The following is a 16971-nucleotide window of genomic DNA, read 5'->3' as shown; positions in this document are numbered from 1 at the left end:
AACAGAAAATAGTTCTATTTTTTCTTTGCCAAGCAATCAAGCAAAACCCTAAGAACAACAAAATTAGGCAGAGGCCTTGGGGACAATGGCCATGCCTCCTTTGAGTAAGATATAAGCACCACTGGAGGGCCCATTTGAAACTACAGCGTGGCAACTGAAGAACCTAATGTTTTCAAGCATCAGGGTACAACTGGTGAACAGATGGGCAACAGAGGCAGGAAAGAACTACCTCTATTCCATGGCTTGAGCGCCTACTATTTCAAGCTTCCAGTAGAGGGCTGAGAATAGTGTTACTGAGTGAGGTACTTTCAGCCAAGGTGGGAGATGAAACCCTAACATCTGAAGAGTATTAACATTAGCTCCCTAGTAAATATAGGTCAGGAAGTGCTTACAAGAGGGAAACAAACAGGCAAATAGGTCCCCAGTTCGCTGCATCCTGTTATTCCCTCTCTCTACCCTGAGTAGGGGGCCACATACAATACCCATTTTATTCCCAAGACGTAAATGACTAATAGTTTAGTTTAGTTGTTTTTTTTTTTTCCCCAGAGGCATTTACATTTTAATAGGTTGAAAGCCTTAGTAAAAAAGAGCAATGACAGCAGAATTTCCAGTAGACGTCAACTTTTGGCTTTGGTGGAATAAGAAGAACCATCCCCTTTATCAAATACTTATTATTCCTTTTAAACAAACTAGGTCTCTTCCTTACTGATTCAATCGTTTGAATGAAAATGTTTTAAAAGGAGTATTTAACCCCTCAAGAGTCTGAGTATTTAAAAACGCCTGCATCTCCTGTTTCTCTATTTCTCATGAGATACTGGAATTTCTAACCAGATAGTAGTCCCTCAACTCAACACTTCTCAAATATCTCTGGTGAAAATTTTTTTTTTAATTTCCAGTACTTGAGGGACCAATACTTGGGTAAATTAAAATCAAAATGTTATGAATTTTATGTTCATATCTAAGAGTTTAGTGTCTCTCTGTACTTATCTTGTCACAGACCAATAAGTGTGCAGACTGGCACTGGTCTGCGGATGGCGTTGGAAGATCACTGCTATACCTTGTTATTTTCTCCCTTAAAAAATACCTGCATTTGGCTTAAAGACCTCTGCCCACCATGGCCACCACGATTACATGCAAGAGCTTGCCTTACATCTTCCTTCCAATTTTTAAAAGAAGATAGCCTCTGAATCCATAATTACAGACATTTCAGACACTTTCTCATCTCCATTTAAACTGACCCTCGGGCTTCCCTGGTGGCGCAGTGGTTGAGAGTCCGCCTGCCGATGCAGGGGACACGGGTTTGTGCCCCGGTCCAGGAAGATCCCACATGCCGCGGAGCGGCTGGGCCCGTGAGCCATGGCCGCTGAGCCTGTGCGTCCGGAGCCCGTGCTCCGCAACGGGAGAGGCCACAACAGTGAGAGGCCCGCGTACCGCAAAAAAAAACAAAAAAAACAAAAAAAAGAACTGACCCTCTACTTGCAGTGTTGTGTGACACAACTTTCCACTCCCTTGTTCATCAGTTCAACCGGTTTGGTGTTGCTCACTTTATTGGCGGTGAATTTGGCCTGGATGCCAGAAGCTCGTGTAAGACACTTGGGTAGCACAGAAGTTCAGGTATTTGAGGATTCCCAGGAGAAATCCATCTAGGAAAACAACATAAATGACAGGACATATGCTTGCTTTTTTTTGGCCACCCCATGGCATGCAGGATCTTAGCTCCCCGGCCAGGGATCGAACCCGCACCCCCTGCAGTGGAAGCGGGGAGTCTTAACCACTGGACTGCCAGGGAAGTCCCGACATACGCTTTCTTGATATAAAGATTACAGGAAAGCCTCAGTTGAATTTTTCCCTCCAAGATACAGGTTGAAAGAGTCTTCTGATGGATAAGCAATTCTGATATTCATAAGTTTTTTCATCCACGGGTTGGAAGGCAATTAATTCTTATTTTCTTATCCCTATAACCCCAAACTGAAAATTCCACATGGCCATGTATTAAGTTCATACATTTCCATTCATAAGGCACAAACCCTACACATCTCTCAAGAGAAAGGAAGAAAACAACGATATGAAGACAACAAAGTAATATAGGAAGAGAGGAGGTTCATCAAACTGGAATGAAAACCCACCTCCCTTTTTAGTAAACAGAGACCTTATACTGATAGAAAATACAGCCGCTGGGGAGGGTTCCAATGCAGCCCCCTTCACTGGATCAGTGCAGAAGGCAGTCCTCAGGGGGGCCGCGTGGCCAGAACACGTCAACCGCAAGCCCCTGCCCCCACCCCATAGAAGCTGTTGGGCAGCTATGTCCTAAACAGAACATTCTGCCTACAGGGTGCCCAGTTCACCATCCTCACCCAAAGGAGCCTTCGGGGACCAATCCAACTTGAATGCACACATGTGCCTGTCCTGGGGCTTGATGAATTTAAGCTGCTCTAAGCTGAGGTACAACTGTCTCCCCGAGGACCCTGAAGTAGGGTAGTTATGCGGGTCCTTCGTGGGGCAGCATCTATTTAAGAGGCTGGACCTTGAGTTCCTCTTGAAATAATCAGATCCCTAGTGGGACTCTTAGAACCAATTCACTCTACCAGGGGCTTTTTGAACATGCTGGTCAAAATCTGGAGAAGATGCTCTGGAAAAAGCTCCAGATCTTCTGGCATGTAAGGCAGCCCTAATAGATCTCAAGTAATCCTGCAATGCACAGGTATAAAACAGAAGGGTCCCATGACACCAAACGGTATCCATGCTTGCTGGCTGGACCTCCTGATGGCTCTTGGCACTGTATTTTCTACTACCATTTCCATTAGTATTATATGAGAGTACGTTTCCTGAATGTCCACATGGATCCAAGCATTTCCTGGAAGTATGACTGCTTCATCGTCCTCTCTATCATCATGCAAGGTACAGATGGGCGTGAACAGCACTTGGGAGAAAACAAACAGCCAGGCAGACATCATCCTGAGAAAAGGGTCAGTGCTAGAGTGGGCCAGAGAAGGGACCAGAAGTGAGACGAACCGAGTAATTCACGATGTCTGAGGGTTTTACGGAATCTTCTTGAAGATTCTGACCTCTCCGCCCCGGACGATCTGAAATCCAAATGAAATTGGGTCCTTGGGTCAATGTACCCAATTACCAAAGACCAGCATCACAGAAGAATGCTCATTTCAATACCGTGTGGTCCAGCCACCTCCTAACTTCTCCAGTCCAGTTGGATTATCCCTTTACACCAGGCCTTGACCCTGGAGGCCACAGTTGGAATTCTACTAAATTTTCAGGCATGAAGATGGTTCTTAATTCAGTGTCCGACGAATCTTAGCCAAGGTCCCTTCCCTTCCTGTGTCTCGTAAGGCTACAGCCCAGAGGATAAAGGGATCCTTTCATTCACAACAATAACAGCAAAACTCTTGGACCCTTTGACTTCCTAATGCCATAGCCATAGCCACCCTTGGAAATACATACTCATTGAAAAGCCTGCTCTAAAAAACAAAATGTCAACTCCTACTGCTGATTCAAGTTTTCCCCAAATCGTATCAGGCCAAGTCCACACCGCACCCCACCTGCCGGCCTCAAGAATCTTTCTTGGTCAGTCTGGCCTTGATTTTTTGCCTCAGGAAGGCTGCAGTGGCTGCGCTGCAGGCGACCAGGCAGAAGAAGGAGAGGCAGGCCATGTAGACGGACAGGGGGCTGTGACGTTGCAGGAAGATCTCCTGTCGCCCCCTGTAGTCTAGGAGGACGGCCTCCAGCTGGGACAGTGTGCAGACAGACAGAAAGGCGTGGAAGATCTGATGCCCGTGGCCCACGATGTCACAGGAACCCGGGAAGTACTTCTCCGGAACCGGGCAGGAGAAGAAGTAGGCACTGACCAGGAAGAAGACAATCTGCAGGGAGTGGTACCAGACCGCCTGCTCCTGGCAGCCAGACAGGTGGCACAGAACCACGCGATGTGCCACGGGGCTGATGTCCAGGATGAAGGCCAGCCCCGCCGGCACCACCTGGCAGATCTTCCTCATGACTGGGTAAGGCCTGCGGTACCGGTACTTAGCGTAGCAGCAGCCGGCACAAGATAACCAGCCACAGAAGGCGGCTGCGGGCAGGAAGAAAAGCCAGAAGTGCTCGTACCAGGCCTGGTCGGAGGTATAGAAGAAGTGGACCAGGGCACTGCCGTACTGGTAAACGCTCACGCCCACGTAGTCCACAAAGTAGAAGGTGTAGTGCGAGAGCTCGGACTTGGACTGCAGCAGGTGGGCCAGGAGGCTGAAGGTGAGGTAAGTGATGGAGGACAGGACGTAGAGGAGCAGGGGCAGGGCGTGGGCGGAGCTCCACGGCAGGCCCTCGGCCTCCACAAAGGCCCAGAACCGCAAGAGGACGGCCAGAGCCGCCAGCAAGTGGGTCCAGACGTTAACCACCTCGTTGTGTTTCTGAAAGAGGCTGAAGAAGTAGTAACGCCACTCGCGGCCGGTGGGCCGGTACCCAGCACGGATGTAGGGCTCCCGGAAGAGCTGGGGCACGTCGCTCTCCGGGACGGTGCCGGGCATCTTGGGCAGCCCATCCTCCAAAATCTTGGGCAGGCGGCGCAGATGCTGTCCACTCACGGACAGGGTGCTCAGACGCTCCAGGATGGCAGTCGTCATGGCTACACGGGGATGCAACCTACAGGAAACAGAGTAAAATGGGCAAAGATGCGGTGAGGGGCTGCTGAGCAAAGACAGCGAGGGAGCTATGGGTTTGCTAGTGCAGCTGGGGAGGCGGGACTGCAGGCAACCTCTTTGAGCCCCCTTTTAAAATTTTTTTTCGTATGTGGAATAATAGAGTTGGACCAAGATCGCTTACTGCTCTGACATTCCGACTTTGTCTCTACTGCTCGCTACAGAGTGAGGCAAAGTCACATCTTGTAAAATGGGAATGTCAGCCACCCCATCTTAATGACATCTAGAAGGTAAGTGAGGGTACCTTTAAAGCTTTCGAGTTTGCTAGATGACATTAAAATGTAACCCTCAGGCCTTCCCTGGTGGCGCAGTGGCTAAGAATCCGCCTGCCAATGCAGGGGACACGGGTTCAAGCCCTGGTCCAGGAAGATCCCACATGCTGCGGAGCAACTAAGCCTGTACGCCACAACTACTGAGCCTGCGCTCCAGGGCACGTGAGCCACAACTACTGAGCCCACGTGCCACAGCTACTGAAACCCATGTGCCTAGAGCCCATGCTCTGCAACAAGAGAAGCCACTGCAATAAGAAGCCTGCACACCGCAATGAAAGAGTAGCCCCCGCTCGCCGCAAGTAGAGAAAGCCTGTGAGCAGCAATGAAGACCCGACATGGCCAAAAATAAATAAATAAATAAATAAATAATTTTTAAAAAAATCACAGTGGGGCTTCCCTGGTGGTGCAGTGGTTGAGAATCTGCCTGCCAACGCAGGGGACACGGGTTCGAGCCCTGGTCTGGGAGGATCCCACATGCTGGGGAGCAATTAGGTCCGTGTGCCACAACTACTGAGCCTGCGCGTCTGGAGCCTGTGCTCCGCGACAAGAGAGGCCGCGATAGTGAGAGGCCCGCGCACTGCGATGAAGAGTGGCCCCCACTTGCCACAACTAGAGAAAGCCCTCGCACAGAAACGAAGACCCAACACAGCAAAAATAAATAAATTAATTAATAAACTCCTACCACCAACGTAAAAAAAAAATCACAGTGAGCTACCAACACAAACTCACTAAAAATCACTAAAATTAAAAAAAGTGTAATCATCAGACAGGCTCTATCAGTACAAAAGTTTTTTTTTTTTAAGGAATGGTATAGCAAGAGACACTGTTCCATTTTATTTATAACAGTAAGAAACTGGAAAGAACTTCCTTGTTCAACAATAGGAAATTGGTTTTAAAAAAATCATAGAACCATAATTTAAGCCGTAAAACAGAACTGTGAGCAAACAATAGAAATATGTTGTGAATGTATTTAATGACATGAAAAGATCTAGCTGTATATTCATTGTCTATTATCCCAATGTCTTCCTAGTGGAACCTAGTACTTTTCTCTCTTCAAATCTCCTATACTTCTTCATCCATCCTCACTCAGCCTAACCTTCTTCCTGTTTTATTGAGAAAACGCAATCAATCAGAAGAGACTTCTGCAATCTACTACCACAACATTTGCCCACCAGCCAGCATTTCTGTCTCATATGCTCCTCCCCTGTTTCAATGGCTGGAACCATCTTGGTGAAGACCAACCCTTCACTTAGACATTATATTCTGTCCCTTGGCGCCATCCATTGTAGAGTTGCACATCATTGTAATGACAGAAGAGGGCGCTTTAAATGAGGGATCTTGTAGACCACTCCAAATCAAGTCTCAAATAGTCTTGAACTGGCAAAGACAAAAGCACTCTTCATCCATACAAAGCTTTTTTATGTATTTTATTTAGTATGAAGTATTATATCGAAATACAAAAAGTATCAATGTTGATATTAGTAATGAGAGCCTACATTTCTTGAGCACCTAATCTTAAATCACCCACTAATTTCACTGGGAACTTGAAAATCTGAGATAAGCAATAGTTACTTGAACCTCAAGGTCAAATGAGTCATCAGTCAGGTTGGTAAAAACCAAGGCATATTCTGAGAAATCTTTTTTTTATAATTAATTAATTTTGGGCTGTGTTGGGTCTTTGTTGCTGCACACAGTCTTTCTCTAGTTGTGGCGAGCGGGGGCTACTCTTCGTTGCGGTGCACGGGCTTCTCATTGCAGTGGCTGCTCTTGTTGCGGAGCATGGGCTATAGGCATGCAGGCTTCAGTAGTTGTGGCACACGGGCTCAGTAGTTGTGGCTCGTGGGCTCTGGAGCGCAGGCTCAGTAGTTGTGGTGTACGGGCTTAGTTCCACTGCCTGTGGGATCTTCCCGGACCAGGGCTCAAACCTGTGTCCCCCGCATTGGCAGGCGGATTCCTAACCACTATGCCACCAGGGAAGCCCTATCCTGAGACATCTTAAGAGCTGAACAAAATTAACAGGTAGCCTAAACTTAATGAAATCTAATTGCAAAGACTGTGTGTGTATTTTTTTTTTTAATTATGCTCTGGAAAGCAAGTGGTTTTGGACTTGCCTCTCCTGAGAACCCAAATCTGTATGCAGTCAATTTCAGCCCTCACAAATGTTTAACTTGGGCTTCCCTGGTGGTGCCATGGTTGAGAATCTGCCAAGGACATGGCAGAAGTGTCTGTGTGAGAGGTACCAGAGGCAGAAAAGGGGGCCGATGGTGTAACCCTGGGGACAGATGCCACAGTTGACAGGGTGATGGGAGAAGAAAGCAGAGGCGGGACCACAGAGGGCAGTGTCACTTAAGCCAGGAGAGGAGGTACCGGTCTATAGCATGAGTCCCCCGAGCTCAGGTGACATAAGGATTGAACAAGCAAAAACTCCAGGGATGGGGCCTCCCTGGTGGCGCAGTGGTTGAGAGTCCGCCTGCCGATGCAGGGGACACAGGTTGGTGCCCTGGCCCGGGAGGATCCTACATGCCGTGGAGCGGCTAGGCCCGTGAGCCACGGCTGCTGAGCCTGCGCGTCCGGAGCGCTCCGCAACGGGAGAGGCCACAGCAGTGAAAGGCCCACGTACCGCAAAACAAACAAACAAACAAAAACTCCAGGGATGAGAAACCTCCCCTCTTCGTTCTGCAACACCAAACCTAAACTCACTTCGCTAATGCCACGCCACCCGCCGCACTCACTTCCTCTTTCTTCCGCAGCGGCCCCTCTGCTCCGGGGCCCACAGAGGCCATAGCATCCTGGGCTGTGTTCTGACCCTTTCCTGGAAGGTCTGCCCCTCACCCCTTCACATGTGTAGGTCCTATCCTCCCAGGAGCAGCTCTGTTCCGTAGAGGCCTGTTTGTATTTCTCTCCACTTAACACTCCGTTACATGCAGTCTGGTGGTGGCTGTTGATTCGTGAAGTTTGACTCTTCTTGTAAGCGGCTTGAGGTAGGTGGTCTTATTTTATTCTTCCTCTGTGGCCTTGGTAGCCTGGAATATTGTTGAGCAGACAGTCCTTGCTCTGAAAAAGCTCTATGGTCGATCCACATTCTTTTTTTTTTTTAATTATTAATTAATTTATTTATTTTTGGCTGTGTTGGGTCTTCATTGCTGCACGCAGGCTTTCTCTTCAGCCAGGCCCTGTTATCATAGGATCCCCAAATACATGCCTCCAGCCAGATCTTTCCTGAGTTTGGATTCAAATATCCAGCAGCTCTGGTTTTGTCCAACTGAATATCCCACGGGCATTTCAAACTCAACCTCTTCAGCCTCCTCCTTCAGCCCAGACTTGACCCGTCCCTACCTCTGATCAGTCATGGAGGCCTGTTGATTTTATCTCAACGTTTCTGGAACCCACTTGTCCTTTCCGTTTCTACCGCTCCCCCTTGATTTGGGCCTTCAAGATGAACTTGTGTTGATGAGGAAAACAGCAGTCTCATAACTGACCTTTCTTCCTCAAGAGATGGTTCCCCCACCTCATATCCCCAAACCCGCCCTCTAGTCTCCAAACCACTTCACGGTGATAGTTTAAAAGCGGAGACTGATCACTACTCCCCTCCCCAAAGTCCCTCAAGAGCACACCATTGTTTACCACACAAACTCTCAGCCTGTGCAAACAGGCCCTTCTGTAGACCTCCTTCCCAGGTCCTATTCCAGCCTCCTTTCCCAGAGCCCACATCCAGTCCACTTGGATGGCTTGGATCATAACACTGGGAGTTTTTCAAAGGTGCAACACTCTCTATCTCCCCTGTATGCTTCTGCACACAAGGGCGGCTCCAGCAACCCTAGCTCATCAACACTCTGCCCAGGTGCCAGCTCTGCCTGTGGCCTTTCCTAACCCCAGGCTGGATGAGGGCACCCCAGCTCCCACCTACCCTGGCCTTGCCTCCCCATCACACTTCTCTCCTGCGGCCCTGACCCTTGGTGATGAGCTCACTTCCCACCACACCTGGCTGCTTTAGGGGCAGGGGCTGTGTGGCATGCAAGTTCCCATGTCTAAGATGATATGTGGCATATAAAATAATCATACACCTAATCATGATTTACTGAACAAATAGTTCTTTAGGCCCAGACGTATGGCACCAATTTCCTTCTGTTCTGCCAGGTTAAGGGAAAAAAAGAAATGATGGTTTGCAAGTAGGGAAGTCTGGCTGTTAATATTTGCTCTATACAATGAGCTATGTGGCCATGCCCAAGACATTCAGCTACTCAGGGTCATTTTCCTCATAAATAAGGGTGGGTGGGAGACGATTTCCTGTCTCTCTACCTCTCAGGAAGAAAAGAGAGTCGATAATGATAAAGTGGGCAGTAGCTGAATGATGCTTTGAAAAGGCAAACCATGCACGTTAAAGTACCAGCAATATTTGAACTAAAGAACACACAAAAGGGTTATAATTTAGTAATATATATATTTTTTTTTCTACCTTATAATTGATTTTAATGCAATCTTTGAAAATTGAAAAGGAATTTAACATTTTTGGCTACATTTCTGGGATCCTTCCAACTGCTTTATTAAGAGATTTAATTAGATTTAGGTTATAATGGGATTGGAATTAAAAGTTCTATTTCTTGAGTACAACATCTACACCATGAATTCAGTTAACATTCACAAGAAAGTGTTATAAAATGTTACATCATGCCTTGGACTACTTAGGGGTCCAATCTTAAAGTTTTATCTCAGGTCCTCCTTTAAAATTATTAATAATGCTAATAGTTTTACACCTAGAGTATGCCGTCTAAAAAAACTAAAAGCTCCATGTTTGCGAAACGGACATAGTTTGGTACTGATGACGTTTTATCTGGAGGCCAAATAGAGGACTCTAAAGCAATAGTGTTCCCTAATCTATTACAAGGGCCCTATGGGAACTGACCACAAACTTGGAATAGCTGATTCCCTGGAGAAGCCCTGGATGAGAAATTAGCAGTTCCAGCTCTACCACTGACTATGGGATTTTAGGCAAATCACGCAACTTCTCTACACTTGTGTCTTTGTCCATAAAACTGAGGGTATCATCTCTATAAGTTCTAATGCTGAGAAATTCTATAATTCATCTGGACTACGTTTTGCATCGTGCTGAAGATCCAGCAGTGTGCTGAAGTCACCAACAAACAGATCCTGTGACATCACCTCCTGTCACAGCCTCATGCAGATGTCAGGAAGGTGGCCTGCTGGTTGCTGGACAGAGAACAAAAGAGCGGCAATTTCCATCAGAGAGGGCAGAGAAACGCTTCCAGAATCCACAGAAGCCCGGCCTCCCACAATGCTGCTAAACCATAAATGGCTGAGAAGGAACAGAAGCCAAAATGCCAGCTTGATACCCATTTATAAGGCCTGGAACCCTGCTGTGAGCAGCCTCTGGTCAGACCAGAGACAGAGGTGGACTTGCAGTGGTCTCAGACAACCCCAGGACCTCCTCAGTCATCCATCCAGTGAGAGGCTGCTGGGCCCACACTGATCTTTGCAGCCACCTCTGCCAAGTATCATACCACTGTTTATAAAGTCATATTTTAAAGAGCGGCAGAATCCTATTATGAGCGGATACAATTTTAACATGGATTCAGATCCACCAACCATTAATGCATATCCACTCCATATTTGAGAAAACCTAAAACACAAACAGCATTTCAACAACCAAAAATGGGAGATCTGATTTAATGATGATAAATCTGTACAATAGAATACTACACACCCATTAAAATAATTATGTAGATATATTACACTTATAGAGAGATACGCAGGACATAAACGTGTGCTCCGTTTGTTTCTCACTGCAGTCTCCCCGACGCTTAGAACAGTGACTGACCAGCACATAGTAGATGCTCAACAAAGATTTGCTGAATAAATACATGAATGAAAGACATTAGTACAAGGAAGAAGCAAATTAAAAGTATGCATCCCATTTTTGTAAAGATATACCTATGGCACAGAAAAAGTATGGAATTGCAAATAATCAAAACATCGATACAGATATTGCTAAGCTGTGGGATGACGGGAATTTTACTTTTCATCTGGAGTCCATACTATTGTTATAGTACTTTTGACAATGAATATTTACTACTTTCGTAAATGAAGTTACTGCTATTCAACAAATAGGAATATTTGACAGAAATCTATAAAAACTGGTAAAATGATTAATTAGTACAGTTAATTAGTACATCCTCCCCCCACCTGCCAAAACACCCCAGCATTATAAAGGAATACATACTTATTTGTATTATTCTGTGGATTTTGAGCTCAACTAGTTAGCAGATCATGTAATAAAGTTATTGTCAGGAGTGTTAACTAGAGAAAAAACACACAACCTAAAAGTTGAGAATTATGTTTTATTCGGGGACCTTACTGAGGACTATAGGCCAGAAGTCAGCCTCTCACATACTCTGAGGATCTGCTCCAAAGAGGTGAGGGAGGAGCCTGGATATATAGGAGTTTCTGTTGGAAAAACAACAACATGTAGCAGAACATTGCAAGATCACTGCTAATCTGGAAAACAGACATCTCAAGTTAATGATTTTAGTGCTTTTCTATGTATGGGCAGATGCAAGTCTGGGCTCACTGAAATTATTCCTCTGATATGCATCTTAACTATGTAGGGCCAGTATCCAGTTTTTCTCCACCCTGAATTCCCCTCAGGGCTCACCGCAGGGGCAGCTGCAGTGGATGAGTGCTTGATGGTGGACAACATTCACTGTTTACTGGAATGGCAGGCAACACTTTTTGTCCGCAGGAGTAACCTAGCTATACTTGCCACCACGGATGTAAGCTAATGGTCATGGGGCTGGGGGTGGGGGGAGTTAAAGGGGAAAAAAATGTGTAACATCTGCTGGTAAGGCAGCAATCATGTTCTCTTAGCTTGGGAAAACCACTATATGCAATATTGTCACAAGACTTTTCCCTCAGCGCACAAACCCAAACAGAGTTAAGAAGGGAGTCAATCCCCCACCTTGTGGGCACCTGGCGCGGCTGAACCCTGCCTATAAAAAAGGCGAGGCACACCTGTGTGCCAGTGTGCCAGGAACACATGTCACCTGGGCTCAGTGACCCCTCCACCTCTGAACCTCTTTCTCTGTGGCTCCGCCTAACATGGACAGGAGAAAGAAAAGACAGCCTTATAATTTGCTGCTCTGCCCTGGGGATTTTTCTCTTTCTCCAGTTGGAACTCTCAGCTGGGATTCCTTGTATTTTCTTTTTTGTTACTTCCCATCCTTCCCACATCTCAGCTCACGTCCTCACTTGAGCAGGTACTATTTTCAAAACGCATCACTACAGACCCAGAATGCACCACCCACATGCAGTAAGTAGTATCTGTGTTTAATTCTAGCGGGAGAATTTGGAGGAGCTGGGAACAGTTTAGAATGCGTTGAGCAGTCTAAGGTCAATGGCCAGGCTAGCTGGTATGGTGATTCTTTTCCTTCAGAGACTGCTTGTTTGGGTAAAGGTAAGCTCTGATGTCAGAACGGCCTGTTAATTAAAGCCTGGGGACAGGAAGCCTCCCAGGACTTTCCACAAGAGTGTAACCACTGGCTTCATTCGGCATGGTCTGGCTTCAGCTATGCAGCCTCTCGCCTGTAGGAAGCCTCATCACCTATCAGCAAACCTGCTGGGACCCGGGCCAGCCCAAGTGAACTCCGAAGACAGCCGCAGATTGCCATTGGCAGGAAATCAATACTGGAAATGTACTTCCCAAAGCAGAAGAATCTGATAACCAAGGAAAGCCGGGTTGGTGCGCTGTGTAAGGAGCTCGGCGTTTCCTAGCAATTCAACGTTAACCCCTTTGCAGCTAATGCTGTACACTCTCCTGGTGGTCCCAAGACCTCGGCTTTTTATTTGCTACCAAGAATGAAGCAGGTCGCTTCATTCTCAGTTTCTCTTTAGACAGCCTCAAGGCCTTAGTTCAATCCCACACTGGCCATGAAATTTTCTCCAGGTCATCTTAATTTCTTTCCTCCCAGAGTGCGTACCTACCTACTCCACACGTTTTGGTTATAGCAGAACATCTGCACTTACGTCCTACTTCCCTGCTTTGTGTGCAGAGAGCCCTCCTGGGTTGCAAGTTCCCTGAGACAGAAACGCGGACTTACCCATCCTTTATTCCTCCTATCAGCAATTATCAGAGGAAAGGTGGCCCAGAATGTGTCAATGGATGATTGTTCAAAAACAGAGTGAAAGAATACTCTCCTTTGGCCCTCTTTGCTTCTAAAGGTAAAACCGGTGAGATTTTAGACAAGGAACATGTTAGGGATTTTTCAACAGGAAACAACATCTGACTTGGATGTTGTTTATCTGGGTGTAGTTCATCCACTTGGGAGGTATCCATAACAATATTTAAATTGTTCACCGGATTTCCAATCACCAGATGACTTTTAGTCTATTTCCTCCTATCACTGGTACTTTTGTGCCCAAGAATGCCTAAGCAAAGATGCAGGGAAGGGAGGCCAGGCAGAAGAAAAATAAAGTAAAAGAACATTGAGGCAGAAGAAAACTAAAGTAAAAGAACATTGGAGCAGGAGTTAGGAGACCTAGTTTTTTATTCTCATTGCATAGAAAAAAGCAGAACAGACTGTCCTGGTTCCCTGAACAAGACACACACTTTGCATCGCCAAGTACCCCTCTACGCCTGGCAAACCCTGCTTCTCTCTCAAACCCAGGCTCAGCTATAACCTCCTCTGTGAAGTTTAGCAACAGACTCAAGCAGAATTAATCACAACCTGTTATATCCCCTTAGCCTTATGATGTAGCTGGTTGTACGTGTGCCTTCTTTACATCAAATTGTGAAATTCATTGAGTTGCACAAGGAAGTCACTCAAGGCATTAAAAAAATCTATGTTTGTGTTACTTAATTGTGAGAATAACCGAGGCATGAAGAATTTTTTTGTTTCCACTATTATCTTTTTATGCATATAAAAATTTGCATTTTTAATTTTTAAAAAATAATTTTTATCATATAGTTGATTTACAATGTTGTGTTAGTTTCAGGTGTACAGCAAAGTGATTCTGTTATACATACATATATATATTCTTTTTCTGATTTTTTCCATTATAGGTTATTAGAAGTTATTAAATATAGTTCCCTGTGCTATACAGTAGGTCCTTGTTGGTTATCTATTTTATATATAGCAGTGCATACGTGTTAATTCTGAACTCCCCCGCCCCGAGACACAGAGAATCGAAGTGATTTATTCACAGCACTAAACCAAATCAGCCCTAAGGTAGGGGCACTGCTTCTGACTTTCGTGCTCAAGAGCCCAGCCACCTAGGTCTCCGAAAAAGAAAGCCCATAAAACACAAATGGAATAGGAAGAGCTGGATAAGACGTGGGAGCCCGTCTGCCTGTGAGCCGACAGCAGGCTAGGAATCCTGGCTCCCGCTGGGACATCTGGCTATGTTGTCCTGAGCCCTCTCCCAGGACACTCCAGGAGGCTCTCCTGAGGGAACCCCTCTCCACTATGGCCTTTTCTACAATTTGAAGGAGAAACTCGTAATCAGTAGCTGAGCTGGTTAAAAATCCTTAGTTATTCCACAGGCGAGTTTCATCGGAAAAGTTGATTATTCAGTTTAGACCAACAGCTGTGAACCCTCGCACTGCTCTGGCCTTCATCTCCATCCTGTTACAACCCAGCTTGCAACAAGGCGGTAGTGGTTTCTCACTCAGGGTTACTCGAGCTCCAGGATCTCAGATTTGACATTCCTCCTTCCTGATCACAATGCTCCTAATTTCCACCTGGACTATTTCCTCACACCAGCTCACACGCTCCAGGCTCCTCATAACCCCCAGCCCTTCTGTCTTACTTCACCTGCTTCACTTGCCCCACTGCCATCCCAACGTGCCAGCCCCTTTGCTTCTACTCTGGAGCACTCCACGCCTGCCACCCAGCCCCACCCTATAAAAAGGCATCAAACATTATGAGACCATGTTGTATCCGTGCCTTTTAACCTCAACAAGACTTCACTTTATCCATCTGGAGATCCCATCAGCATCTTAAGCTTTGTGTGTTTAAAACCAAACCTCTGCTGGGACTTCCCTGGCAGTCCAGTGGTTAAGACTTCACACTTCTACTGCAGGGGGCGTGGGTTCCATCCCTGGTCAGGGAACTAAGATTCCACACGCTGAGCGGCGCAGCCAAAAAAAATAAATAAAAAGCAATCAAAAAATCAAACCTCAGCTGTGCCTAGTTCTGTTACCAGTGTGACCAATCTCCTAGTCACCAAGCCTTGAAGTCAAAGTGAAATTTCTCCTTTTCCTCCTTCCCTCACATTCCAGTCATCAAATCCTGCCCCCCCACCTTTTTGTTTAAATTGCAGTATATTCCTTCTCTCACTCTCCTGCAGGCTGGTACACTGTCCCAGCTAAACCATGATGATAACCTCCTAAACGACCTCGCCTCCTCCAATCTCTGGCCACAGTTCCGTCTGATTTGATTCAGCTAAAGTTCAGCTCTGATGAGGATAATGCCCCAAAGCTGCCGGGAGCCCTCTCCTCTCTGCCAAGTAAAGCTCAAATCCCTGAGGCTGCCGTCAAACTCTTCCCTGCCCTGATCCACATCCTCAACATTATCCACTGTCGATTTCATGAAGAACGAAACAGAGTGAAGAGAACAGAACACGTCAGGGTGCACCTCACACATTAAGGATAAGTACTGTCATGAAACTCCTGGTTCCTAAAATAAAATAGATCTCTTACTAAGGGTCACGTTAAAGTTTGAAAACCACTGATCTATATACCATTTACTATTCCTAAACATGCCCTGTGACTTTCATTTTGAAATTACAAAGTACTTCAAATATACAGAAAAGTATAAAGGATGATACGACAAACAATTGCTTGTCAGATCTTATGTCATATTTACTTCAGATTTTATTTTTTTTTAAGTTTTTTAAAGGTATTTAAAATTTTTTTATTTATTTATTTTTGGCTGCGTTGGGCCTTTGTTGCTGTGGCTTTCTCTGATAAGTACTGTCATGAAACTCCTGGTTCCTAAAATAAAATAGATCTCTTACTAAGGGTCACGTTAAAGTTTGAAAACCACTGATCTATATACCATTTACTATTCCTAAACATGCCCTGTGACTTTCATTTTGAAATTACAAAGTACTTCAAATATACAGAAAAGTATAAAGGATGATACGACAAACAATTGCTTGTCAGATCTTATGTCATATTTACTTCAGATTTTATTTTTTTTTAAGTTTTTTAAAGGTATTTAAAATTTTTTTATTTATTTATTTTTGGCTGCGTTGGGTCTTTGTTGCTGTGCATGGGCTTTCTCTAGTTGCAGTGAGCTGGGGCTACTCTTCGTTGTGGTGCATGGGCTTCTCGTTGCAGTGGCTTCTCTTGTTGCAGAGCACGGGCCCTAGGCGCCTGGGGTTCAGGAGTTGTGGCTCGCGGGCTCTGGAGTGCAGGCTCAGTAGTTGTGACTCATGGGCTCAGTAGTTGTGGCTCTCGGGGTCTAGAGCGCAGGCTCAGTAGTTGTGGTGCACGGGCTTAGTTGCTCCGCGGCATGTGGGATCTTCCCGGATCAGGGCTCGAACCCGTGTCCCCTGCATTGGCAGGCGGATTCTTAATCACTGTGCCACCAGGGAAGCCCTACTTCAGATTTTAAAATATACTCACGACCCAGAGAAAACTCTAATTCGAAAAGATACATGCACCCAGTGTTCATAGCATTGCTATTCACAATAGCCAAGACAAGGAAACAACCTAAATGTCTATCAACAGATGAATGGATAAAGAAGATGAGGTAAATATACAATGGAATACTACTCAGCCATAAAAAAGAATGAAATAATGCCATTTGCAGCAACATGGATGGATCTAGAGATTATCATACTAAGTGAGGTAAGCCAGAAAGACAAATACCATATAACCTATATGTGGAATCTAAAATATGCTACAAATGAATTTATTTACAAAACAGAAACAGACTCCCAGACATAGAAGCAAATGTACGGTTACCAAAGGGGAAAGG

The 16971-nt window shown here is 45.7% G+C and overlaps 1 protein-coding gene across 1 annotated transcript; it reads right to left on the bottom strand.

Annotated features, from left to right (window-relative positions):
• Nucleotides 1-3563: 3563 nt before the first annotated feature.
• On the bottom strand, nt 3564-4630 carry PAQR8 (progestin and adipoQ receptor family member 8). The gene has a single exon (XM_007451925.1). It carries the CDS (start codon nt 4626-4628, stop codon nt 3564-3566), a length of 1065 nt encoding a protein of 354 aa, XP_007451987.1. The 5' UTR covers nt 4629-4630.
• Between the last annotated feature and the right edge of the window lie 12341 nt (nt 4631-16971).

This window comes from Lipotes vexillifer, unplaced genomic scaffold, assembly GCF_000442215.2.
Source record: "Lipotes vexillifer unplaced genomic scaffold, Lipotes_vexillifer_v1.1 scaffold147, whole genome shotgun sequence".
NCBI lineage: Eukaryota > Metazoa > Chordata > Mammalia > Artiodactyla > Lipotidae > Lipotes > Lipotes vexillifer.
Note: the sequence above shows the minus strand (reverse complement) of the source record. Positions and strands in the feature narration are given on the sequence as shown.

Bases quoted from the DNA above. Each gene is read 5' to 3' on its own strand.
- PAQR8 (XM_007451925.1), bottom strand. From the start codon at position 4,628: ATGACGACTGCCATCCTGGAGCGTCTGAGCACCCTGTCCGTGAGTGGA.